The sequence below is a fragment of the Aspergillus fijiensis genome (assembly GCF_003184825.1).
Source record: "Aspergillus fijiensis CBS 313.89 unplaced genomic scaffold BO72scaffold_26, whole genome shotgun sequence".
Taxonomy (NCBI): domain Eukaryota; kingdom Fungi; phylum Ascomycota; class Eurotiomycetes; order Eurotiales; family Aspergillaceae; genus Aspergillus; species Aspergillus fijiensis.
Window position 1 is genome coordinate 1 of NW_024469002.1, and position 22539 is coordinate 22539.

The 22539-nt window shown below is 53.9% G+C and overlaps 8 protein-coding genes across 8 annotated transcripts; 3 read left to right on the plus strand and 5 right to left on the minus strand.

Moving 5' to 3' along the window:
* Positions 1-506: 506 nt before the first annotated feature.
* Positions 507-3201, minus strand: BO72DRAFT_448440 (transcription initiation factor IIA large subunit). The gene is made up of 4 exons (XM_040944785.1): positions 2796-3201; positions 2540-2641; positions 1066-2126; positions 507-1015 (listed from the first exon to the last, which is right to left on the minus strand). The coding sequence occupies exons 1-4, from the start codon at positions 2811-2813 to the stop codon at positions 976-978; spliced, it is 1221 nt and encodes a 406-aa protein (XP_040800762.1). The 5' UTR covers positions 2814-3201; the 3' UTR covers positions 507-975.
* A 604-nt stretch (positions 3202-3805) lies between these two features.
* BO72DRAFT_448441 (Zn(II)2Cys6 transcription factor) lies at positions 3806-6447 on the plus strand. Its single transcript, XM_040944786.1, has 4 exons — positions 3806-4285; positions 4340-4393; positions 4457-5118; positions 5172-6447. Exons 1-4 carry the CDS (start codon positions 3893-3895, stop codon positions 6301-6303), a joined length of 2241 nt encoding a protein of 746 aa, XP_040800763.1. The 5' UTR covers positions 3806-3892; the 3' UTR covers positions 6304-6447.
* Positions 6358-7365, minus strand: BO72DRAFT_120136 (uncharacterized protein). The gene is made up of 3 exons (XM_040939005.1): positions 7254-7365; positions 6831-7188; positions 6358-6771 (listed from the first exon to the last, which is right to left on the minus strand). Exons 2-3 carry the CDS (start codon positions 7101-7103, stop codon positions 6412-6414), a joined length of 633 nt encoding a protein of 210 aa, XP_040800764.1. The 5' UTR covers positions 7104-7188; positions 7254-7365; the 3' UTR covers positions 6358-6411.
* A 58-nt stretch (positions 7366-7423) lies between these two features.
* On the minus strand, positions 7424-8863 carry BO72DRAFT_468885 (S-adenosyl-L-methionine-dependent methyltransferase; the record flags this gene model as incomplete). The annotated part of the gene is made up of 5 exons (XM_040946931.1): positions 7424-7737; positions 7818-8257; positions 8330-8453; positions 8519-8645; positions 8723-8863. 5 exons carry the CDS (start codon positions 8861-8863, stop codon positions 7424-7426), a joined length of 1146 nt encoding a protein of 381 aa, XP_040800765.1.
* A 1001-nt stretch (positions 8864-9864) lies between these two features.
* Positions 9865-12302, minus strand: BO72DRAFT_448444 (WD40 repeat domain-containing protein). Its single transcript, XM_040944787.1, has one exon. It carries the CDS (start codon positions 12084-12086, stop codon positions 10119-10121), a length of 1968 nt encoding a protein of 655 aa, XP_040800766.1. The 5' UTR covers positions 12087-12302; the 3' UTR covers positions 9865-10118.
* A 227-nt stretch (positions 12303-12529) lies between these two features.
* Positions 12530-15326, plus strand: BO72DRAFT_448445 (Kelch motif domain protein). The gene is made up of 3 exons (XM_040944788.1): positions 12530-13039; positions 13110-13196; positions 13270-15326. The coding sequence occupies exons 1-3, from the start codon at positions 12868-12870 to the stop codon at positions 15105-15107; spliced, it is 2097 nt and encodes a 698-aa protein (XP_040800767.1). The 5' UTR covers positions 12530-12867; the 3' UTR covers positions 15108-15326.
* Positions 15327-15461: 135 nt separating this feature from the next.
* On the plus strand, positions 15462-17667 carry BO72DRAFT_448447 (glycoside hydrolase). The gene is made up of 5 exons (XM_040944789.1): positions 15462-15744; positions 15812-16003; positions 16157-16629; positions 16721-17306; positions 17368-17667. Exons 1-5 carry the CDS (start codon positions 15683-15685, stop codon positions 17504-17506), a joined length of 1452 nt encoding a protein of 483 aa, XP_040800768.1. The 5' UTR covers positions 15462-15682; the 3' UTR covers positions 17507-17667.
* A 135-nt stretch (positions 17668-17802) lies between these two features.
* BO72DRAFT_468889 (ubiquitin ligase complex subunit HRD3) lies at positions 17803-22212 on the minus strand (the record flags this gene model as incomplete). The annotated part of the gene is made up of 6 exons (XM_040946932.1): positions 17803-17892; positions 18226-18591; positions 19360-19811; positions 19885-21828; positions 21916-22059; positions 22170-22212. 6 exons carry the CDS (start codon positions 22210-22212, stop codon positions 17803-17805), a joined length of 3039 nt encoding a protein of 1012 aa, XP_040800769.1.
* Positions 22213-22539: the final 327 nt, after the last annotated feature.

The window sequence follows — 22539 nt, forward strand, 5'->3', positions numbered from 1 at the left end:
CCCCCCGGCGCCTTCGGCCACCACCCCCAGCGAACCACTCAGAACTATTCAATAGTCACATTGATGAAATGCTTGCTACAACTACCTACTAAGGGCTGTACGGTCTACTGCTGCTTTTGCAAGAGCAGCATGTTGCTAGGGTTTCCCAGTCACTTGAGTAGATTACTGAGCAGTATCGCTAAGTAGTTACGCTCCGCGCGAGTCAGCAGCCAGCGGTCAGCATCTCAGCACTCACCAACTAATAGTTGCCATCACCACCACCGCCACCAGAAGAAAAAGATATCCGACTTGCCTGTCTCTTTATGAACTGCATGTACCTCTTACGGGGCTCAGGGCTGTACATCCGAGGGAATCACACACAACAAGTTGGATAGACGTTGGCCGTGGCCACTTTTGGCGGCATGCACGCAGTCGTAAGCCCGGCCTTCTAGTTAATTACTTAGATCTTTGGTGGGGTTACTACGTTGGGACACCGATGCGCAGCAATTCATTAAAAGAGATACACATACGAGATAGGAACGTCATATTCATTCGACTTGAGGTAATCTAGTACATGATCCCGATGAGAAACAAGCGTGGAAGCAAGAAAGGGGGAAGAAGTGAAACGAAAAGAGCAGAAGAGACTGCCGTCCACCTGAACAAGCGCCACGATACATCCAAAGTGGAACGAAGGAAAGAAAGAAACTAAGAAAAATCGACACCCGAGATGGAGGGAATCCATCCATCCCTTCCAGTAGTAGAGTAGTATGTAGTAACGTAGTTACGTATGTCATGGGAAAGGTCACTTTGGACTGACCAACTCCCCGAACGTGTGGAATGGGCTGATTCTTCATCATAAATTGGTGTCATAACTGGTTTTCTACATCAAAAATGGCAGGAGAAATAGGCGAAGCACCGGGGAATTAGGAAAAAGAAACAGGAGACGCATGAGCAGGACATGTTCTTGAGCTTGGCGATCTGATTCGTAACTTGGGCCTACCATTCGAATTCGCCTTGGCCTTTGTGGAAGACATATCTAAAACTAGTTAGCCGAGATCAACCCTCCATATGAGACCGATTACTCACTCTTTGCCTCCAGTGGTCAGGATGCCGTCCTTCAGGGTACACTTCCACTTGTTCTTCACCCTTTGTACCTTGTCGTAGGTGCAAAGCATGACTTGACCCATAGACTCGTCGCCGTCGTGCTCGTCAGCAACAAGATCATCCGGGTCATCGAGATCAGAATTAATGGCATCTTCGTCATCTTCGTCTCTTTCATCATCACCACCTGGACCATCGAACTGGGCTTTGGGAACAGCCGAAGGTTGCGCTCCAGTTCCATCTACTGAATTAAACGAAAGGCCACGTGCTGAAGATGTTTGTCGCTCTTCCAAAGGTAGCATAAGGCCTCCACCCTCCAACTGGAGCATGCGCTGTTTCAGGTGCTCCCGCAAGAGACGGTCGCCCTCTCCGTTCTGACGTTGCGCGGCTTCACGCCGTCGAGCGACCTCTGCCTTCCACTCAGAGAGTGCATCTCCAGCACCATCGGTTTGAGCATTCCCCAAGGAAGGACGAGGGGCAGGTGGGTAGCCAGGCTCCTGCTTGATCTGGGGCGCCTGGCCATTCGGCAAATGCTGCATGTTTGGTGGGCGTGGCTGACCTGGCATGCCGATCGCTGCCTGCGACTGGGCTTGCAGCTGACTAACCGAAGTGGCAGCTGCGTCTCCATAGCGCTGACGGAGCATGTCGGCGGCCCGTTGTTGAGCAGACTGGGGGGCTGATCCACTGGGTGGCATCATCATGTTGCCGTTGTTGTTCACGGGCATCATCCCCGGCTGATTGTTGACCCCAGGCTCCGTCTTAATCGGCGGCAGGTGACCCATGGGGCGAGGCGGGGCACCTACCGGGGCCGGAGCTTGCATGGGGGGAGCCGTGGTGGGCATGGACTGAGGAATGGGTTGTTGCGGAGGAGGAACATGTTGCTGTGGTGGATGAGGAGACGGAGCAGGACGAGGAGCGTTGGAAGGGACGGTGGCAGTGGGAGGGAGTATTTGTTGCTGGTTTTGGCTGGGAGGGGCTTGTTGCGGTGGTGGGGGATCCCAAGGGAAATGAGCGACGCCCAACGAAGATAGCTTCTTCTGCCAGCTCTGCGATAGAAAATGTCAGTGGATTGCGAATAAAATAATCCAGAAATAATGAAGGGTTTGACCGAGACAGACTCCCAGTAAGGACAGCGCAGTAAGAATTAAAGAAGGGTGGTGAGGGGAGATCCGGGGTAAGAGGGAAGGAATGAGGAGGGAGAGGGAGTAAGTAGAAGGTGAAGGTGGGCTTGGCAGACTAGAGCGACGGGCGGGTAAAAGCGGCGCGGTATAAAAAGAGACTCAAAAGCCAGCAGTTCCCCCCAGCCGCGCATCCACTGCCCTTTCCCGCACCTCCTCTCGGGCCCCGCTTGGGAACCTCATCACACTTAACACCCCCCCCCCTTCTGACACTGAGCAATCATCCCCGTTTCCCGTACTGTTCATCCAAAGAGAAATCATAAACTGGAATTATCACTCACTTTGCGCAAATCTAGAAGCGTCTGTTGATCCACTCCACTTTCTTCAAAGTCCACCTGAGAGCCATCGCAAACCTCCTGGATGACACGATCGAACACCGTGCCCTGTTGGCAGGTATCAGCCAACGACCTTCAAAGGAAAGGAATATATCTTTGTGAAAGTGTTGAGGTCGTGAGACTATTCAATGGCATGCAAGCATAGCCACCATACTCGACAAAGCTCACAATCCAGGTAGGGATAGATCGGATGGATACTCACCACCTGCTGGTTTGACATGGTCGCCGGGGCAGGGCCTCGTACAGGATCCTTGTCTGGGTTTAGGTGAAACGAAGAAGGAGTAGGAAGAGAATGAAGAATTGCTAAAGAGACGGTGGAACACGAGAAGTGGGATTCTAGAATATCACGACGGTAAGGCGTGGGTGAGAGAGTCGGCTTATCTGAGGTGAAGCGTCGCAGTCGCAGGCGTCGTTGGTAGTTTGCCAAGGGCTCATGCGACAGTCGTAACTCCAACGCCCGCTACAGTAACACGTCCTCACCGAGGTTGTCCTATCTTGTGAGAGTATCGTTTGCCTTGTCAGAACCAGTAGAATGGTAGAAAAGCAAAGATGGAGTAGGAGCTTGAGTCAAGGGCCAGGCGGTGACAAGAAAGGTCAATGTGCCAGAGGGATGTGGTTGAGGTGAAAGTCGCTCTCCCCGGGCGAAATCCGCCTCTCTTCCCGCCTGCTTAGTCACCGCTCCGCTAGTCCCGTCAAGGGTTATCCGGGGGAGTCCTTAACATAAGTTACCATTTCTTAGCAATCATCGCCACTGCATTCTTTTCAAGCAACTGTTTTTTCTTAAGAGACACTAAGAATAATACATATGTAGATAACTTCTAGCATACCTTAGGTAACTTCGTTCTATATCAAAACCACTCATTCTGGCAATCTCTCTCTACAGGGTTCTTCTCATCATAATTGATGAATTAATGCCGAGGAAATGCCTAGCTAGCCTCTTGATAACTATTGGACTAGGTACCTACGGAGAACTAAGGTAAGGTAAGTCTGGCCAAGGAGGAGGCAGTCTCTTCTCCGTACAGAACTCACGCAAGCTACCTTAGTACTTTACTGTACCTAGCCTTCTAATATTAAGGTACTCGTGTAAACTGCTCCGCGGGGGGCTTTCCCGTATTTGGCAAGGTAGAGGAACCGCCGCGGGTTGCGGAGCCGCCAGCCGTATTGGGACAGCTCTCTCGTCCCTCTCCACTGTCCATCTACTAAGTCTTGATCTTTAGCGCAATGCTTCCAGTCTCAGATTCCCTGGCAGGGACACGCTATACTTGATATGTATGATACGGCAACGGGACTATTTACATGATGTCTACCATGAAACGAAAACATGATGCTGTGCCCCATACTATGGTGCAGCGATTGACTCCACAGCCACGGCTATCATGCCAGAATTGTCGTCAAAAGAAATGGCGATGTGATCGCAAACACCCTTGCAACAACTGCAAGCTACGCAAGGTCTACTGCCAGTTTGACTCCGGACCAGATCCTCAAGATCTTCCGACTTACTCAGCAAGACATGGTACAGCTAGCGATTCACCTGTTGGCCCCGTGATCTCGCCGGTATCTGTATCCCAAACAGAAGGCGATACCGCACCAAGCCTCTACCCCAACAACGATGGATCCTTTGGCCTAGTGGATCGAATACGTAAGCTAGAAGAGGCGGTCTTTGGCAAAGATTCGACCACACATGAAACGAATGTGAGTGATCAAGGCGCATCATTGTCTTCCGTACTTACTCCGGCACATAAACAGAGACCAGCTCCAATCGACCTAGGCTCCAGAACCTCTGGCTTTAGGGCCGATAATGTATGTACAGGTCATCAGATACTCCATAGCCCACACAGCTAGCTGAAATGTCGTTGGATACAGCATGGAAGAGGTGGAGGTGGCACTCCTTTCGCCAAGCTATCTTCTTCAGCAATACGAGAACAGATTGTCGAATTCGACGACTGCATGCAAGACCCGAGGCGCATCTTTGAAAGTCTTCCCCCGGTGGAGCAAGCACGACAACTTTTCGACCAATTCGTACGAGCTATTCAACCGACTCTTGGTGTTCTCCATATACCGTCTGTGCGGGTTTTGATGGAGGAGACCTACCGGGATATATCTGAGGGCAAGGAACCGAACTTTACTGTGGTCATTCTGCTCTTGAGCATATATGCCGGCAGCACCCTTGTTGTGACATCCGAGCTCCTAGAAAGTCTCAAAGCAACAGAGAAAGAGGCTAGGATTGCCTTCGCCACTTTCACGCGCCTTGCTATGACTATGCTAGATTATCCTTCGCGACCCGTAGTCCCGTCAACTGTGGCTCTTCTCGCCATAACGACCCTATGTCACGTTCTGACACACGCAGACGGATTCTCCGATAAGATGCAGGCTCTCCGTATGCGCGCAATCTTCATGGCACGGTCAATGCAGATTCATCGTCTGGACTCTCCAAAAGGTCAGGAAGAGAGGAAGCGCACAGGATACGAAATCGTTGAGATCGAGGTCCAGAGACGGATATGGTGGCATATTGTGTCATCCGACTGGTCAAGTCTATCATAGCTCATACTCAAACCTGTTGGCACTAACAGTTGTACAGGATAGTATCACTTTCTCAAGGGCCACAAGAGGGCTCATACCTACTACACCCAAAACACATGAGGGTTAATCTTCCAAGTAATGTTGATGACGAGTCCCTAGCGACCAGTGAGCCAGACTGCGGGTTGCCCCTTACCACCCCAACTTCCATGTCCGTCTTCATCTTGCGTGTTCAGTTTGCCGAGATCTGCCGGCAGATTGTTGACGCCTTCTCCTCTATGTTCCTCGGAGAAAACGAACTACCCGAGTACGATATAGTCCTTGATCTAGACCGCAAACTGCACAATGTCCTCGATTCCATGCCGAATTTCCTTCGGCTGGACCCGGAACATGTCCAGCAGAGCCGTGAGATCATCACAGAGCGACCATACCTCGCCTGGCAGCGCATTGTCGGCCACTTAAGCATCTACACCCGCATCTGCCGCCTCCACCGTCCATATCATCGTGAAGCCTCAGTAAACCCTCGATTTGCGTTTTCTCGCCAGGCGTGTCTCCACTTCGCTCAGCGGATCCTTGATCTCCGCCGCACAATGGACGAAGCCAGCTCTACCGTCGGCATGAAGCCCACCAATTATTGGATGGTCATGCAACATGTATTCTTCGCCGCAATGGTTCTAGCCTCGGACGTGTCAATGAACCCGGGCAGTCCCGGTGCGGACCGCAGGAAGCAGGACGTTTTAATAGCCTGCAAGATGCTAGAGCAATCGCAGCGCTTGTCAACGAGCCTGACCGAGGCGATCCGAAGGAATACTCAGACCCTAATGTCGATTCTCCAGAGCACGCAAAAGGAGCAACAACAGCCCCCGAGAGCCAATCCGGATGCGACGTCTCATGCTTTGCCGACGTCTCAAGAAGGTGCATTCAGTACATCTCCTAGTCGATTCTCACACGGAGAGGCGACTAGGAGGGTAAGCGCTGCTGAAGCAGATGTGCAGCAACTCCACTTTTCCGATAATGCTCCCACTGCGGGGAACAATCACATGGCGTGGGACGCCACTTCTACTCAACCCGCTGGCGAGGAAAGCTGGGGTCAGTTGTGGTCTGATCTATTCGCTGCAGCGCCAGAGATTGATGATATACAATGGGATCTCTTGTTGAACGACTGGGACTTGGCTATCGATACAGGATTCTGAGACGAGTAGGGCTATCTTACATGACGCAGTACTCGTAGCCTTCAGTGTTGAGTATGGTGGGGGCAGGTGCGAGAACCTAGGTAGTACATCGACTCCATTTGATGAACCTCAGGTCTTATGGTGCGCTAGGAATAGCTTCAAGATCACCACTTCGAGAATCTTCTTTCTACTGGTATTCACACACCTACCGCTCTCATTTTTTTTAGTTATGTATTCTGCTTCAGTGCATAGTACAGTGCACCATGCGAGCGAGGTAGTCCTCGCGGTGGTGGCAGCCCTCGTGGCCGTGGCAGCCCTCACGGCCCTCGCAGCTCTGGTTGATAAAAAAAACGTATGGATCTTGTGGTGGAAATATGTCGGCTTGGCGATCTCGGACATCTCGGTAATCACAAAAGTAATTTTTTCAATTTGACCGTTTAGGAAGAATGAACACGTAAACGGGCTTGTCCCACCTGTACAAGAATGCATCTGGCAAGCATATAAGTTATTATTTTCTTTGGGAAGATGAGGAGGGCACCTGGTACAACTATTCTCTCCCCATATGTCATGACCAAAACACTGTGCACCCAGCATGGATGGTTCCGAGCTGAATTCTTTACATAAGTGCTTGTGTGTATCGTGCCTGCCTTCGACGCAGCTGCCGCCTTCATCGTTGAAAAGTGGGTGTCGGGGTTATTGGGTTGAGTAGAGATACGGGCCGCCAGCACGGTGCAAAGACTCGGAGAACCCCGATGCGTCGGTTCTCGAGTTTGTTTCGAAAAGGGACCTTGAGATATCAGAGGGACTATAGCTGAGAGCATGCTCGCTTGTGCGAGCAAAAATATCCGAGGTGGAAGATGTCGACATCCTGTAAAGGTGCAAGACAAAAGAACAGTGATCAATGATCTACATGCACATAGTTAGAACGGCAGTAGAAGACATCATGGATCCGTTTGGGGATAGGTACTTACGGTGGTCTAATTCAACTGTCGGCCACTGCAGCCCAGTGTGAGTCATTCGCTATATCACGCCTATGTCATCGTCATCATTCCTGTCTCATTATTCGGTGACACGCTTATATATAAACGACCTCGCTTACAAGGGCTGCCACCGCCATGAGAACTCCCCTCCCCACAGAACGTTAAACCGGAACAGCCTCAATAACACTATCCTCCAAACTTGCCGTATAAGTCTGGATACTCGTCGCCTTCAACTCGGCACTCTGCAGCAACTGATCCCACTGCTCCTGCGTCCGCTCCCGCGCCGCCAACATCGTCATCATGAGGATATCCAGCTGCGCGGCCTGCCAATGCACGCCGGCATTTAGAAGCACCATGTCGTCAACCAAGATGATCGAGTCCTCCGCCATCGCCTCGATCGTGTTCTGGAGGATGGTCCGCGCCTTGTTATCCGGCCAATCGTGGAAGATGTTCCGGAAGTAACAGAATTTCGCCCCTAAACCGTCATCAAGAGATTAGCTTTGGTCTGTCCTTCTCTCGTCCTTCGAAAGGAGGACGAGAAGGGAGAAAACCTACCTTTAATACCCTGCGGCGGGAAGAAATCCTGCTCCATCGTCTCCACCCCCGCATGCTGGATGGCATGCTGCAGCGTCGGCGCCAGATCCTGGACGACGACGCGCCCTGCGAGATCGGGGTAGCGGTTCCGGAACGCGATGGCCTGCTGCCTGAAGCCGCCTCCTACGTCGACGAAGAGCACGCGCTCCGGGTGCAGGGCGGTGGCGTGCTCGCGGACGGGGTAGGCGTCGAGGAAGGTGGGCATCCCAGCACAGTTGGTCGTGAGGTATTCCTGGAATAAAGCCATCTTTTCGGGCTGAGTTTGTAGCCAGAAGAAGGCAGGTTGGGTGGTGTTGAAGGCCCGTTGGAGGGCGGTGTTAGCACTGTCTTTCGGATCAACGTAGTTGGTTTCCTTGAGGAAGATTGGGAGGGATTGAATGGCTGGGTTCATTGTGTCGAAACTAGTCATTTCCATTATTATAGTTGCATGGTTATGTACAGTACGTCTGTGCCAGGCAATGTGAACAACTGACTAGTGGCAGATGGCGGCTTGGAAGCCTGACAGGGCAAAGGTGGAGGAGATGTTGGTGGAAGTGAAGGTGTCCTTGTCGGTCTCTTTGATGGCGCCGAATGACGCGAGGTAACGAAGCTTGCGGCCTGATTCCATGGTTACTGGATCTCTATTCTTCACATTCGTATCTCACGGCATCAGCTGGGCTCACCCAGGAAGATCGGATCTGTCCCAGTTTTGTCGCTCAGCTCACCGGCAGCGAGAGGCTTCTCGCTCGCCACAAGGGAGCTGAATAGACTGGGGTTGATTCCGACCCGCAAGGCTGCCATTTGTAGGTTCTATCATATCATCCAGAGATTGATCAGTGAGTCTGAAGGAAAGAGGGACACTACTTGATATGCTATACTGTACTTGCGTAGAATGTGAAACGCTGAACCGTATCGTCCGGCTTCTCGATCGAGTTGCGCAACTCCTGCAGCGAGTCTAGGACATCCTTGCGTCGCTTCTCGTCGCCGCTCTGGGCGAGCGAGCGGACTTGCTGGAAGAGGGCTTCCATGGCTGGATTCTTAAATACGGAGCGATACAGTAGAGATATGATTGAAAGTTGAGAGAACTGAGCCCAGAAGACGCCCTGCGGGTTGCTATGGAAGGCTTATATAGATCCCCCTTCTTCTTCTTCTTCTTCTTCTTCTTCCCCCCCCCCCCCCCCCCCGCTAGTGACCGAGACGAGGCTCGAATGCGGTTAGACATGCTGGCAAGGATTGTAGTCCATAGTCTGATCAGAGGAGAGCTGAGAGAAGGGATGTTCGGCTTCAATAACCCTCGTCCCCTGATGCGATATTAGGGGTATCTCAGGTTCTTCTCCAAGCAGATAAACAAGTACGGTACAAATCACAGGACACGGGATTGAATACAACCACCCATCTGCATAGACTCAGGGCTCAGGACTCAGACTACCGGCAGGACGTTCCTTTCAGAGGTTTGCAACTCGATTGGTACAGTCTCTGCGTATCGCAGTATATATCATCACAGTCCAAAAAGGAAAAGAACAGGGCTGAGGATCAGGAAAGAAAGGTGGCGGAAGGGAGAAGTTGGATGCCTTTTTATATCCCGCGGGGGAAAGCGTCACATGCTGCGGACACTGATTCACGGGGGTAATTACGTACATTGGTAGTAATAGATACGGACCTTGGAGTACTCCGTACTCCGGAAATTGACATATTAAGACTATGACACCGGCAGCAGTAATTCCAGTACCAGAGGTATTGAATTTCCATAGACAAAGGAGTAAGTAGAATATACATGCACCATCCAAATACTAATACAGAGGCCTGTCACGGCAGAGCCCCTACCTTAGCCTTCTTCTTCACAGATCAACTAACCTGGAGGTGAAGGAAAGATGCACAGGCCTCAAGGAGATCCTGCCAGATTATTGAAGGCGCGACTGGACGGGCTGGCCAAGATAGCACTCCTCCCTAAGTTTCACTCTGATGGAGACCTTGATTGAACGATATCCAAACAATGAAGCAGTAGAATCATGATTAAAAAGGTTTGTTATTGGTCACCAATTTCTATACAAGATCCGAAGCACTGAAGACAAGACAAACCTCCTCAATCACAGCGCCTTGTCCTTCCAGTCACCGTCCGAACTCCATCACACCATTGAATATCCGCTGTACACAAAAAAAGAAACGCAAGTGGTATCGAGACAAACGCCGGTCTACGATATAGAACGCATCATGTTGAACATATAGTAAGCCCGAAAAGAAAAAGTGAGAAAGCAGGTGTCATCACAACTCTTCAAACCGGATCTACCGGATGGTCATGGACTTGGTCATCTGCGCCTTGCTGCCAACACCACCTTCGCGGGAAGCCGCGGCGCTGGTTCCCGGCTTGCGCTCGAAGATTTTCCAGAATTTCAAGCTCTCATCGGCGGCCGCGGTGGCGAGGAGTTGACCGTCGGGGCTCAAGCAACTGTGCAGCACACGAGTCTCGTGGGCAGGGATCTCCACATTCCGAACCAGAGTCGGGTAGCTCCAGATGCTGAGGGAGTTATCGGGAAAACCGCTTGAGCTGACAATCTCGCGGTAGTGGTTGCTCCACCGCAAGCTGGTGACCTGGGAGCCAGTGTCAATGCTATTGGTGCGTGCACCGGTGGTGGTGTTCCAGAAGTGGATATGGCGGTCGTACGAGCCACCACCAGTGGCGAGCAAGTTCAACTGCCAGGGGCACCAACTGAGAGCCTTGACAGCGGCGCGGTGGTTGGTCTTGGTGAACTTGGGGGCACTGAGGGAGCGAGCATCCCAGATGTTGACCAAGTTGTCGTTGCCTCCCGTCGCGAGCTGAGCACCGTCGGGTCTCCACTCTAAGCCACAGACCTCCGAGGTGTGGGAGACCAGCTCGGCAACCTTGTGTTGGGCGATGCGGACATCGTGGTTGAAAACCAAACCACTGCGGGCGCCGGTGGAAAGAGTGTGCTTGGACCATCCCATAACGCCAACGCGGGAGTCGTGGCCGAACATGCTGCGAAGCTTGGTTCCTTCTTCAACATCCCAGATCTGCACCTCGCCGGTACCCAGGCCCACGCCAACGTACGCTCCATCCCCGCTCCACTTGACACTGCTCACATAAGTGTCAGAAGGTGCCTCCAACAAACAACTGACTGTTCCGGAGTCGGCGGACCAAACGTAAACATTACGCTCAAGGCCAATGGCGACCTGGTTGCCAGAGCTCCAGTCCAGAAGGTTAAGATAATAATCATCAAGCAGACCAGGAGCATCAAGAACACGCTCAGGGGCCGTCTGAACCCTTCTGCGGAATTGGGCGGATTGAGACTTGGCAGACTTAAGAGGACGATTGTACTGAGCGCGCAGATCAATAGGCTTGGAGGATTCAGGAGGCGGAGGCTTAAAGGCCAAAATACGGGTGTTCAAGTTCACTCCGCAAGCATCGGCAAGTGACGATTCGTAGGCAACAGCATCAGGCGCGGGCTTGGTGTAGGAGGTAGTAGACTCGCTGTCGTCGATTCCAAGGCTCTCAAGAGCTGCGGTAAGATCTTCTTCGCTTCCGCGGCCACCGATATCAAAAGCGCTTGCTGCGTTCGCCAGAACAGATGATCCCTCGCTGCTTGTGCTCTTTGATCGCTGGCTCTCCTCGGGCTTGGCTGTTCCAGCAGTCACAAGTCCTTCGCTAGCCGTGCGGTTGGGAATGAATCGGTCGCCAGCGTTGTGCGCAATACGAACAGTAGTCTTTCCTGACCTCGTCGTCCGGGTCGTCCGGATCTCTTCTTTACGGGCAACCTTCTCCCGAGGAACTTCCTTGCGGGTAACTTCCCTGCGGGTGACTTCTTTGCGTAGTCGCTCCTTGGACGGAGTCTGTGATGAAGAGGGTCCAGTACCCGTCAAAGCCCACTCAGAGACTCCTAACTCAAGGTGTTTAGGGGACTTGCGAGGACGAGCGCGGGCGATGTTGGACTTGGGAGACTCCCGGTAGCTGCGGGAGGTGGAGAGGTTGGATTTGGGAGATTCGTGGTACTTGCGTGTCGGCTTGGAGACTGACTTGGCAAAGTATGAGGAGAGATTGCCGCCGTAGACAGACTTGCCAAACTCTTTGCCCGTCTCTCCAGCTCCGCATTGGGGAGTGAAAGGGGAGGAGTGGTTCGAGGCCACACTATCGCGTCTGCGCGGAGACGGCGTCAGGGGCATACGACCACCGGCAGTTTTTGTGGAGAATATCCCATGGTGAGTCTTCACGGGGGTAGATACGGTCGGAGTAGCCATGTGGGTATATAGTTATTGTGCGAACAATGCAACGGGAGACCAGGTCTTCAAGCTCCGGTAGTGACGCCAATTGCAGTCGACTACTTACTGGCTTGGACTGACAGGCTGAAGAGGTCAAAAGTGAAAATGCAGTATAGAATACAGCAGAATATATAGCAGATAGCAGATAAACAAGCAAAACAGGAAGATGAAGAGGGAAGAGGAGGGAGGGAGATTTGAGATTCGAAGAGGAGGATCCAGGGGAGAGGAATAAATAAAGCGTATAGTTCTTCTTTCCCATGGCAACCGCTGGTTACTGGAGGTACGACTGCGCTAGTCCAAATGCGGGGTGGCGAACGCCTGACATGCGGCTTATCCCAATCAGGCATCGACCGGTCTTGCGGTGGCGGTCAGCGTCAACTTTTTCCGTCTCCAGACTTTCTTCGGAACTTTCCGTCTTCATCTTTGGGTGAAAAGTACTTCAACCGAACGGTGCTGGTTTCTCCGACTTATCAACGATGAGATTATGATTCAACCGAGTTGAGTTGACTTGACATTCACCTAGCAGTCAAATCCCATCACTGCTGCTGAATAGTAGTGCTGTCTCTCACCCGCTCTTATCAGACCGAGGTCTCCTATCCTTATCGGTGCCCCGATGGCGCGGCAACCGTCCTCCACTATCGCTCGGAATAGTAACGCTTCTTCGTCCTCGGGCGACCCACTGCCTTGGCCCCAAATCGCCAGCCAGATGGCTTCCCTTCCACCTACAAGTACTTCTCAGAGATCACAGAATACTTTCCTTATGCCACCGAGTCCGAGTGGTAGTGGTGATCGTCGCGGGAGTGCGGACTACCGCCCGAGCATCCGCAAGGCACTGGGCCATGTGCCGGCGTGCCTGGTCAATGCGTCGGTGACGTATTGCAATAATGACCAGATCTACGCTTTCGGTGGCTTCGACCAGTACACCGATGAAGGTTGTCATTTTTCCATTCCGTGTCGGATAGTTTGTGTCTCTATGCTAATCACTAAGTCTGGCTGAGGCAGTCTATAACCATGTTCTCCGCTTGAATCTGAGTACACTTCGCTGGGAATTGGTTGATAACTATGGGGATATCCCCGGTGTTCGCATGGGTTAGCTCCCCCGCACTTCGTTGGATGCTTCACAAAACGGCTGTACATACTTATGTTCTTTCATCACACACAGGTCATACGGCTACCCTGTACCAAGGCGACAAGTTGATTGTTTTCGGTGGAGAAAACGAACACCGCGAGTACCTTTCCGATGTTGTCATTCTCGACATCCCCACCTCGAACTGGACCCAGCCAGAAATCCGTGGACTAATCCCGCGAGGAAGGGCTCGCCATGCTGCGGTGATTTATGACGAGAAGCTATTCATCATTGGGGGCGTGACGGGCGAAAACAACGTCATTCTCGATGAGCTCTGCTACTTGGATCTGAAAACTTGGACCTGGTCTCGTACTTGGGCGTTCACCGCCCGCTTCGACCATATTGCCTGGGTCTGGGGCGGCCGTCTCTGGATCTTTGGAGGCCTGGACCCCAACATGGAACGGACAACGGATATCTGGTGGCTGGACCTCAAAGACATGCAATCTCTTGGAATGGCGACATCGCAAGGTACCGTGGAATCCCCAACGACCGCCAGCAGGATGACTTATAGTCCAGACACTATGTTTAGTAGCCCCCCGCAACAGCTTGCCGGCCGGTCCAGCAACTATGCAGCAAACTCTGGCAGCGTGCAGATCCGGACCCAGTCCAGGACCTCGACTCGACGAAAGCCGAATGCTCCCGGAGCCGTTTCGTGTCTGCGTTTCCAGTCTGGTCCCCATGTTCCCGCCCTTTTCTCTGGAACTCACTTTCAGTCGTACGCATCAGGAGTTCTCCTTGACCTAATCACGCCCTCCGAGACCGTCCGCACGTATGAATGCAACCTGTCCTCGTTGGAACTCGACTCGCTGCGCTGGCAGCGACTCGCCGATGGCCAAGAGATCTTCAAGCCTGGATTTAGATGGCACTACTGCACCGTCAATGCCAGCGGTACCAAAGCTTGGCTGCTTGGCTGTAGCCTCGACGCCGGAGCCAACCCAGGGACTAGCGATGAAAACCACATGAGCGAAGTGCTTTGCATTGATCTAGAAAGATACGGTTTGCTGGGCAATGAAATGTCTGCCTTTTCGCCTAACCCAAGCAGAATGCACATGGATGACCAGACCGGACCCATGCCCCTATCTGGTATAGGCCATGATCTCGCCGCCGTGTTTGATCAAACGCCCGAGTCTGGTAGTGGAGCTGACTTTGTCATTACTGCTAACCCCACCGATCACCTCGAAATGGATGATGCTTCGGAAGACAACTCTGATCCACAGGCTGAACCCGCGTTTCTCTCGCCCAACGCGGCCACCTCTCCACCCATTCATGTGCACCGGATCATCTTGCAGCTGCGGTGGCCGCACTTCAAGAGACTCTACTCCGCCCAAATGGCCGAGTACCACTCGAAGCGGATGCACATCCCTGAGCCCTACTCGGTTGTTCGTGCCTTCATATACTACCTGTATACAGATAGCATTGCGGGGCACCCGGAGTATTGTTCCGACATCATCGACGTCGCCGGGATGCTGGTGATGGCTAACCTGTACGACATGCCCAAGCTGCGCCTGCTATGTGTCAACCGCTTGAGTCGAGAGCTCGATGTGGAAAACGCAGCGATCATTTGGGAGCGGGCGGGTCGAACGAACGAGTCATGGCTGATGCGGCGTGCGGCTCAGTTCTGTCTCAGCCACTGGGGTCGCGTTGTCCGTACTGACGGGTTCAAGTCTCTCAGTCGTCAGAGCATCATCGATCTCTGCGAAGTGGTTGATATGGAGGGTCGCATTATCGCGGGGCCGGAATTGGAGCTGGTTGGGTCGCTGGGCGAGGGGCTACACAAGGACCTGAAGCCATCCCAGCTGCTGGGTGGTGGGGTTGCCACTGAGAATGTGGATGATCTCGAAGGTGAAGACATGGACACAATGGAGATTATCTAGCATTCAGTTTGGTCGCAGTTCGACAAGGCGTTATGATCTGGAGGTTGTTTTTATCACGATTTACTTCTTGTGACCTATTATTCTATTACTCTTTCGGCTACTTGGCACGGCGCTTGTGATGCGATTGGGAGGGAAGGAGCATCTTACTAGGAGTTTTCAGACTGATAGTGATTATGTTATTGTTACTTCGTATTCAAAAGAGCTATGCATGCTTATTCTGGATGTTTTGGAATGGGGGCGCTTAACCCGATACAATTCGGGGATCGGTCCGTTTAGCCGGAATTCGACCCCGCGTGGGAGAGACACAAGGCAATGTTTGTTCCATTCTTCCAAGTTCCAACCTTTCGCTTCTGTCTTTTGTCTCGGCATCATACAGACACAATGCTCTGGTTGGATCAATGCTGAATCCTGTCCGTGCTTCCGGCCACCTTGACCCCTCTCATCATGGGGTGATCCATCTATAAATACGCCCCATGAACTGCGTGGGGAGCTTTTACATTCCAAGCAACGCATCCCACTTCTTCCCCTCCCCCTCTTTATACTTACTTGTACACCATCAAGACAAAACAACTACCATGGGTTCAGCAGGTGCTTCCACCCTCCCCAAAGATTTCCTCTGGGGCTTCGCCACAGCCAGGTACGTTCCGTTTCTTTACCTAAAATTCCCACGAAATGGAATACAACCAACTAATCGTCGAATTCAGCTACCAAATCGAGGGCGCCGTCGCCGAGGACGGCCGCGGCCCGTCGATCTGGGACACCTTCTGCAAGATCCCCGGCAAAATCGCCGACGGGTCGAACGGCGACGTGGCGTGCGACTCGTACCACCGGGTCGACGAGGACATTGCCTTGCTGAAGCAATGCGGGGCCCAGGCGTATCGATTTTCGATTTCATGGTAAGCCAGCCCTCCTCCCTGCTTCACAACACCTTTACCATCGCTAGCCCAGCGACATCCTCCCACTATTCCCTCCACAAACAAAGGCCCCTATTATTCCAAGAGCATGCTCTAAATCACCATCACTCAATTGACAACTTCCCCCCAAAAAAGGTCCCGAATCATCCCCCTCGGCGGCCGCAACGACCCCATCAACCAAAAGGGCATCGACCACTACAGCGCCTTCATCGACCGGCTGCACGCCGCCGGAATCGTCCCGCTGGTGACGCTGTACCACTGGGACCTGCCGGACGAGCTGGACAAGCGGTACGGCGGGCTGCTGAACAAGGAGGAATTCGTGGCGGACTTCACGCACTACGCGCGGGTGCTGTTCGCGGCGTTCGGCAGCCGCGTCAAGCACTGGATCACCTTCAACGAGCCGTGGTGCAGTGCGGTGCTCGGGTACAACGTCGGGCAGTTTGCGCCGGGCCACACGAGCGACCGCTCCAAGAGCAGTGTCGGGGATGGGTCGCGGGAGCCGTGGATCGTCGGGCATAACCTGTTGGTGGCGCATGGGGCGGCGGTGAAGGTGTATCGGGAGGAGTTCAAGGAGAGGGATGGCGGGGAGATCGGGATTACGCTGAACGGTTCGTTCCATTCTTCCCTTCCCTAACTGTTTGTGAAGGGGTGAGGCGAGGCGAGGTGAAGTGAGGCTGATGCAGTGAACCTTGCGAACAGGTGACTGGGCCGAACCCTGGGACCCGGCCAACCCGGCCGACGTCGAGGCGTGCACCCGCAAGATCGAATTCGCCATCTCCTGGTTCGCCGACCCCATCTACCACGGCAAGTACCCGGACAGCATGGTGCAGCAGCTGGGCGACCGGCTCCCCGCCTGGTCCGCCGAGGACCGCGCCCTCGTGCTCGGCAGCAACGACTTCTACGGCATGAACCACTACTGCGCCAACTACATCAAGGCCAAGACCGGCGAGCCCGACCCCACCGACACCGCCGGCAACCTGGAGATCCTGCTGCAGAACAAGGCGGGCGAGTGGATCGGCCCCGAGACCCAGTCGGCGTGGCTGCGTCCGTGTGCCATCGGGTTCCGGAAGCTGCTGAAGTGGCTGAGTGACCGCTACGGGCAGCCGAAGATCTACGTGACGGAGAATGGCACGAGCCTGAAGGGGGAGAACAATCTGCCCGTCGAGCAGTTGCTGCAGGATGAGTTTCGCGTGCAGTATTTCCGGGATTATATCGCCGCCATGGCGGATGCGTATACGCTCGACGGGGTGAATGTGCGCGCGTACATGGCGTGGAGTTTGATGGAGTAAGTTTTATCTGTCTGGTCTGGTAAATTGGGTTTGGGCTTGCTAACTTTGGATGCGCAGTAACTTCGAATGGGCCGAGGGGTACGAGACTCGATTCGGCGTGACTTATGTGGATTATGAGAATGGGCAGAAGCGCCTCCCGAAAGAGAGTGCTAAGCAGATTGGGAAGATCTTCGAGCAGTACATTGAGAAGGAGTAGCGGATCACCTGAATAGCAGGGTAAGATATAGGTTACTAGTGGTTAACATATGCTGTGCAGCTTTCTGATGGCTGAGAAGTGCTCTCATGTAACTCGATCAAAGAATGAGGATAAATTGCATCGATTATGAACCTGCTTGAGATCAGAAAACCGCACAGGAGGAATCCTACAGCCCAATCAACGAACCTATTACTTACACCAGACTGCTTCCATGAGATCATAATCTGAAAGTAACCCAAGTCTTGAGCATACTTCCAGGGGATCAAATCACACCTCCTCGCGTACACCACCTAAACCTAAGTAACCCACCCCTCCCTCTCAACATCATACCCAATAATCCCGAACTCAATCTTCATCATCTTCAGCATGACTCCCATCGTAAGCTCCTGCCATCGTCAGCATCAGGCATAGCCCCAGCCCAGCCAACCAACTCCCCCCGGTTTGACGGCATAAAAAAAAAAAAAAAAAAGAAACCGGATGAAAGAGAAGCGTAAACGAACCTGCTCTTCATCGTCATCGTGATCCTGCCCCTCCTTCCCAGCCCTATTCTCTTCACCCCCAATCGCGTCCTCATAATCCCCCTCCCAGCTCTGCCTTCGCCCCTGCAACCCAGCAGAAAGAGAAGTAGAAGGATCCTCACAATCCCATCCCCAAGACCCCGACCCCGCCCCGGACCCATTCCCCGACTTCAAGGCCTGCAATCCCCCCATCCGATTTACCCGCTCCCTAGCCCCCAGAAACACCTCCTCTGCGGCGCGCTGGCTGACCCCCTTCCACTTCTGGATCAACCGCTCCAGCTCGACGGTTTTGTTTTGGGTTTCGATGCGGCGGGCCTGTTGGAGAGTGTCGTACTCGGCGGTCAGGGCGTGGAGGTGCGCGAGGAGGGTGGCTCTTTGGGTTGTTAGTGAGGAGAGCTCGGTTGTTGTGGGCGAAGAGGGGACCGGAAGGGGGGTGGGTTTTTGGGGTGTTTGGGGGATGCCGGGTTTGGAGAGGGTGCGTGGGCGTGGACGTGGTCGAGTTGAAGATTTGGTGGGCGTGGGGTTTATGCTGTTACTTGGGCTGGTACTGGATTGTGTTTGTTGTTGCTGCTGGGGGAGTTTGATGGATTAGTTCCTGGTCACGGCGGGTTCGCGAGAGTAGGTAGGGTACGTGCCTGGTTTTGGAGGCGTGGAGTTGAAGTCGAGGTTGAGATTGTCGTTGTAGTAGCTGCAGCTGTGACGATTCCTGGGATCGGAGTTAATTAGTACTGTTCTGTCGGTTTATGGGTGGCTTGATGCTGTAGCCGGTGTGTTCTGTACATACCGGCAGCTGTACCTGCAGCTGTACCTGCATCTATAGCCAAGCGATGCCGTTAGCTCGCATGCATTGAACCACAAATACACCAGGGGGGTAAACATGCTCTCCGCCGAGGTTACAGTGTTCAGTCCCGGACTACCGGTTACCGCCCCATCTAGACTTTCTGTAGCAGGGGCAGGTCTGCGAAGAGGGGACTTGAACGGCTTAGTCAAGGTAAAGGACGGTGAAGGGTTGAGACGACGACGTTTGTTAGTGCCGCTCATCTTCGTCTGTGTATTAGACTGGAATGGAGTGTATTCCGTTGTAGGCTCTAGGCTCAGGTCATCAGAGAGGCGTAGGAGAGGAAATGCAATGTCTTAGCATCATCAAGCTCAATCATAAAGTTCAGTTGGAGATCAAGGATGAGAGGAGAGGAGCAGGCGGAGCGATAAAGCTGCTGTGCTTATCGATAAGCCAGAGAGGGTCACATGCTCCCACGGGTCGAGGATCTAGAAGACAAACTCACAACAACACAACTACAATTCCTTCATCACCAATCAACTATTCTAATGCCCTACTCCCCCCGCCGCCCATTGCGCGAACTCTGGATCGCCAGGTCGAGGGAAGAACCCCCGATCCCCGAAGCCATTGCCATTGCCATTGCCAACCCCGTTGCCATTTCCAACCCCATTGCCATTGCGATTGCCGCCACCAGCCACAGCCAGATTCCCACCATCTGGTCTCTGGCGATTTCGCTGCTGTCGCATATACACCAGTATCAACAAGGTCGCCGCCAGCCCAACAATGATCAGCCCCTCCAGCACGCTCTCATCGATATCCAAGTCCAGATCATCATAGTAGCCGTCCTCGTGGTTATGGCGCTCATCCAACCCGCGCCCCGCCGACATCAGATCGTCCTCCTCGTCCTCGCCCCGTTTGTACAGCTGAGCACGGTAATTGGCTTCCTCTTCTTCGTCATTTTCAATGAACGCGGCGATCCACTCCTTGAAGGTGCGGTGGGGCTTGGCTGCTGCATTTGGGGTTCGTGTCAACTACATCGAGCGGATTTCCCTATCGGGTCAAGTGGTGAGATCAAAACGTACCCTCTTCTTCTTGGATGGGATTGATATCCCCATTCGTAAGCCAATTCCAATACCCCCGCATCCGCAACTTCAACAAACTCAGCTTCACCGGCAAATAAGCCTCGGGGCTGGTCTCCAACGCCAGATCGTAGTACCGCTTCGCCATGTGGAAGTCCTGGTCGACCGCCACACCGTTCTCGTGCATCCACCCCAAATTCCAGTACGCTTGAGCGCTGTAGTGTGCTTCCGCGGCGGTGTGGTAGCAGGTCGAGGCCTTCTCGGCGTCCGCCGCGATGCCAGTACCACTAAGATAGTAGTCGCCCATCTTAATCAGGGAGTCAATGTTCGCTTGCTTGGCCGACCGCGTCCAGTAGATTAGAGCCAGCGCGGCGTTGCGGAGTAGGGCCGGTCGACTCTTCTTGGCTGCTCCCGGGAGGATCGAATCCAGCGAGACCAGCGAGCGCTGCTCATCCAGGAGGAACGCCACATTCGACTGCGCGTGCTCGTAGCCCTGCTCCGCCGCCATCATCGCGGGGATGAGCGCCCGCTCCTTGTCCCCGTTCTCATACGCCGTGTTGGCCTCCTCGAACGAAGAATGGATGGCCTCCGCTCGCTCCGCCACCATCTTGTAATACGAGGCCGCCATCGCGCAGTGCCGCTTGCGGCCGACCCCGTTGTTGGACAGTTCGGCGAGATAATAGAACGCCTCCATCGAACCCCATCGGGCCGCCAATTCAAAGTACTTAGTGGCGGTCGGGACGTCCCCTTGGTCCAAGAAAAGGGCGCCCAGTCTCGTCTCGGCCGCCGGAAAGTCCTGGTCCGCCGCCGACCGAAAGTACGAGGCCGCCCGGAAAGCGTCCGGCGTCACGCCATACCCATGCAGGTACATCAAGCCAAGTTCATGCTGGCATAGCGCGTCGCCGTTGGCCAGTCCCGGCCGGAACCAGCTGGACGCCGTCGCGAAATTCTGCTCCACGCCTTCCCCGCGCAGATACATCAGTCCAACATGACCCGCCGCCTTCGCCGCCAACTTCTCGATTCCCTGGGGGTGGTTTGGGTTCACGGAGCCATCTTGATTCCAATACCGCCGAGTGACCTGCTTGAAATACCGCATCGCCCGTCGGAAATTGCGCGGCAAGCCCCGCCCGCCTTCGTAGTACATCTTGCCCAGACTGAACGTGGCCTTCAGCTCGCCCTTGCGCGACATCAGATCCAGATACTCAAGGACATCCTCCAAATTCGCGTCGGCTCCCGAGTGCGCCGAATCTCGCAACCCCGCCGTCGACACACTGGCGCCCTCTCCGTAGACGCCACCTTCCTCGTCCGCCCACCGGTACGACTCACGGATCATACTCTGGCCGCCCGGCGGGCCGGACCGGAGATACGCGATCGCCTTGTCGGCCACCTGTTTGTAGTAATAGGTCGCCTGGTCGCAGTCGCGCGGGGCCCCGACGCCCTGATGGTGGCGGTACGCCAGCGTCATCTCCGACCGGGTGTTGCCGGCCTCCGCCGCAAAGGTGTGGTACAGGAGCGACTTGGCCTGGTCGCGCTCGACGGAGCCGCCCACGCCCGTGCCGTACATGAACCCCAGCATATACTGGGCGGTGCTGTTGCCCGTGGCAGACGCCAGTGCCTGGTACCAGTGGAAGGCCCGTTGGAAATCGCGCGAGTGCGTGAAGTTGCCGTAGAAGTTCATCTCCGCGAGCAGGAACATCGCGTCCGGGTTGTGCGCCTCCTCCGCGGCGATCGTGAGCTCGTGCACGGCTTTAGCGACATCCAGGTGAATCTTTTGCTTGGGAGCGTGGTAACCGTCCGACGATGAGCTCGGTGCGTTCATGAAGAGGATCCGGAAAGCTTCCTGGGCATAGTACCAGGCGTACCCCACCAGACCGGAGGGTTTCGTGTCCGGGGCGACGACGGAGAGTTTGGAGTCTCGGAGGATTCGAAGGGCATGTTCGACGCGTTCTGCTTACACCAAAGCAGTGTGGTTAGACACGGGTGATGGTTGCAGTAGGCGGTGATGATGAGGATAAGATGACAGATCAATCTCACCTTGGCCCAGTGGGAGTTGAGCGTCCTCAGACCGGCTTGAGGACTGGACGTATGGCGTCTGGGATTCATGTACAGCATCTATCGTGGAGGATAAATCATCGGTTTGATCATAACAGTCAACTAGGAAGGCTTGCAGCAGCAGGACTAGATATGGAAGTCAACAGGAGTCAGTCAGTGGCTATGGCTATCGCGTCATTGTCAAGCTCGGGACCAGCTCCGCCGCGGAGGTGTTAGAGAGCAGCAGAAGTACTCACGTAGCGCCAGTGGCAGGATTTGCCACAACCAGCGGTTTTTCATGTTGTCAGGGAGATTCTAGTAGAGGTGAGCAATGAGAGGCGCATGGCGACTCTGAGCTCACTTCCTGGTGGGTAATCGGCAACCAGTGATGATGACGATGATGATGGTGGTGATGATGATGATAGATGGGTTCTCCTCACGCTATCTCCGGCGCGCGGCAAGGCGGAAAGGAAAGCGGCCACCTGGCGTTTCCCCGAAAGCACTGGCGCTCCGAAGTTCAGTCATCTCATCTAACTACCTGTACTACATTCTACTCCAGTTTATCTTCGGCTGAATGGGATTTTTTCACATTTTTTGGGTCTTTTTTATTAGGTCATAAGCTCTTCC

Coding starts and splice junctions, on each gene's coding strand:
- BO72DRAFT_448440 (XM_040944785.1), bottom strand. Junction 2,127..2,539: donor CGCTTCTAGATTTGCGCAAA/GTGAGTGATAAT, acceptor TTTCTATCGCAG/AGCTGGCAGAAGAAGCTATC. Junction 1,016..1,065: donor CTGACCACTGGAGGCAAAGA/GTGAGTAATCGG, acceptor AACTAGTTTTAG/ATATGTCTTCCACAAAGGCC.
- BO72DRAFT_448441 (XM_040944786.1), top strand. CDS start 3,893: ATGTCTACCATGAAACGAAAACATGATGCTGTGCCCCATACTATGGTG. Junction 4,286..4,339: donor CGACCACACATGAAACGAAT/GTGAGTGATCAA, acceptor GCACATAAACAG/AGACCAGCTCCAATCGACCT. Junction 5,119..5,171: donor CATATTGTGTCATCCGACTG/GTCAAGTCTATC, acceptor ACAGTTGTACAG/GATAGTATCACTTTCTCAAG.
- BO72DRAFT_120136 (XM_040939005.1), bottom strand. CDS start 7,103: ATGCTCTCAGCTATAGTCCCTCTGATATCTCAAGGTCCCTTTTCGAAA. Junction 6,772..6,830: donor TGACATATGGGGAGAGAATA/GTTGTACCAGGT, acceptor TATGCTTGCCAG/ATGCATTCTTGTACAGGTGG.
- BO72DRAFT_448444 (XM_040944787.1), bottom strand. CDS start 12,086: ATGGCTACTCCGACCGTATCTACCCCCGTGAAGACTCACCATGGGATA.
- BO72DRAFT_448445 (XM_040944788.1), top strand. CDS start 12,868: ATGCCACCGAGTCCGAGTGGTAGTGGTGATCGTCGCGGGAGTGCGGAC. Junction 13,040..13,109: donor CGACCAGTACACCGATGAAG/GTTGTCATTTTT, acceptor TGGCTGAGGCAG/TCTATAACCATGTTCTCCGC. Junction 13,197..13,269: donor TATCCCCGGTGTTCGCATGG/GTTAGCTCCCCC, acceptor CATCACACACAG/GTCATACGGCTACCCTGTAC.
- BO72DRAFT_448447 (XM_040944789.1), top strand. CDS start 15,683: ATGGGTTCAGCAGGTGCTTCCACCCTCCCCAAAGATTTCCTCTGGGGC. Junction 15,745..15,811: donor TGGGGCTTCGCCACAGCCAG/GTACGTTCCGTT, acceptor CGTCGAATTCAG/CTACCAAATCGAGGGCGCCG. Junction 17,307..17,367: donor ATGGCGTGGAGTTTGATGGA/GTAAGTTTTATC, acceptor TTGGATGCGCAG/TAACTTCGAATGGGCCGAGG.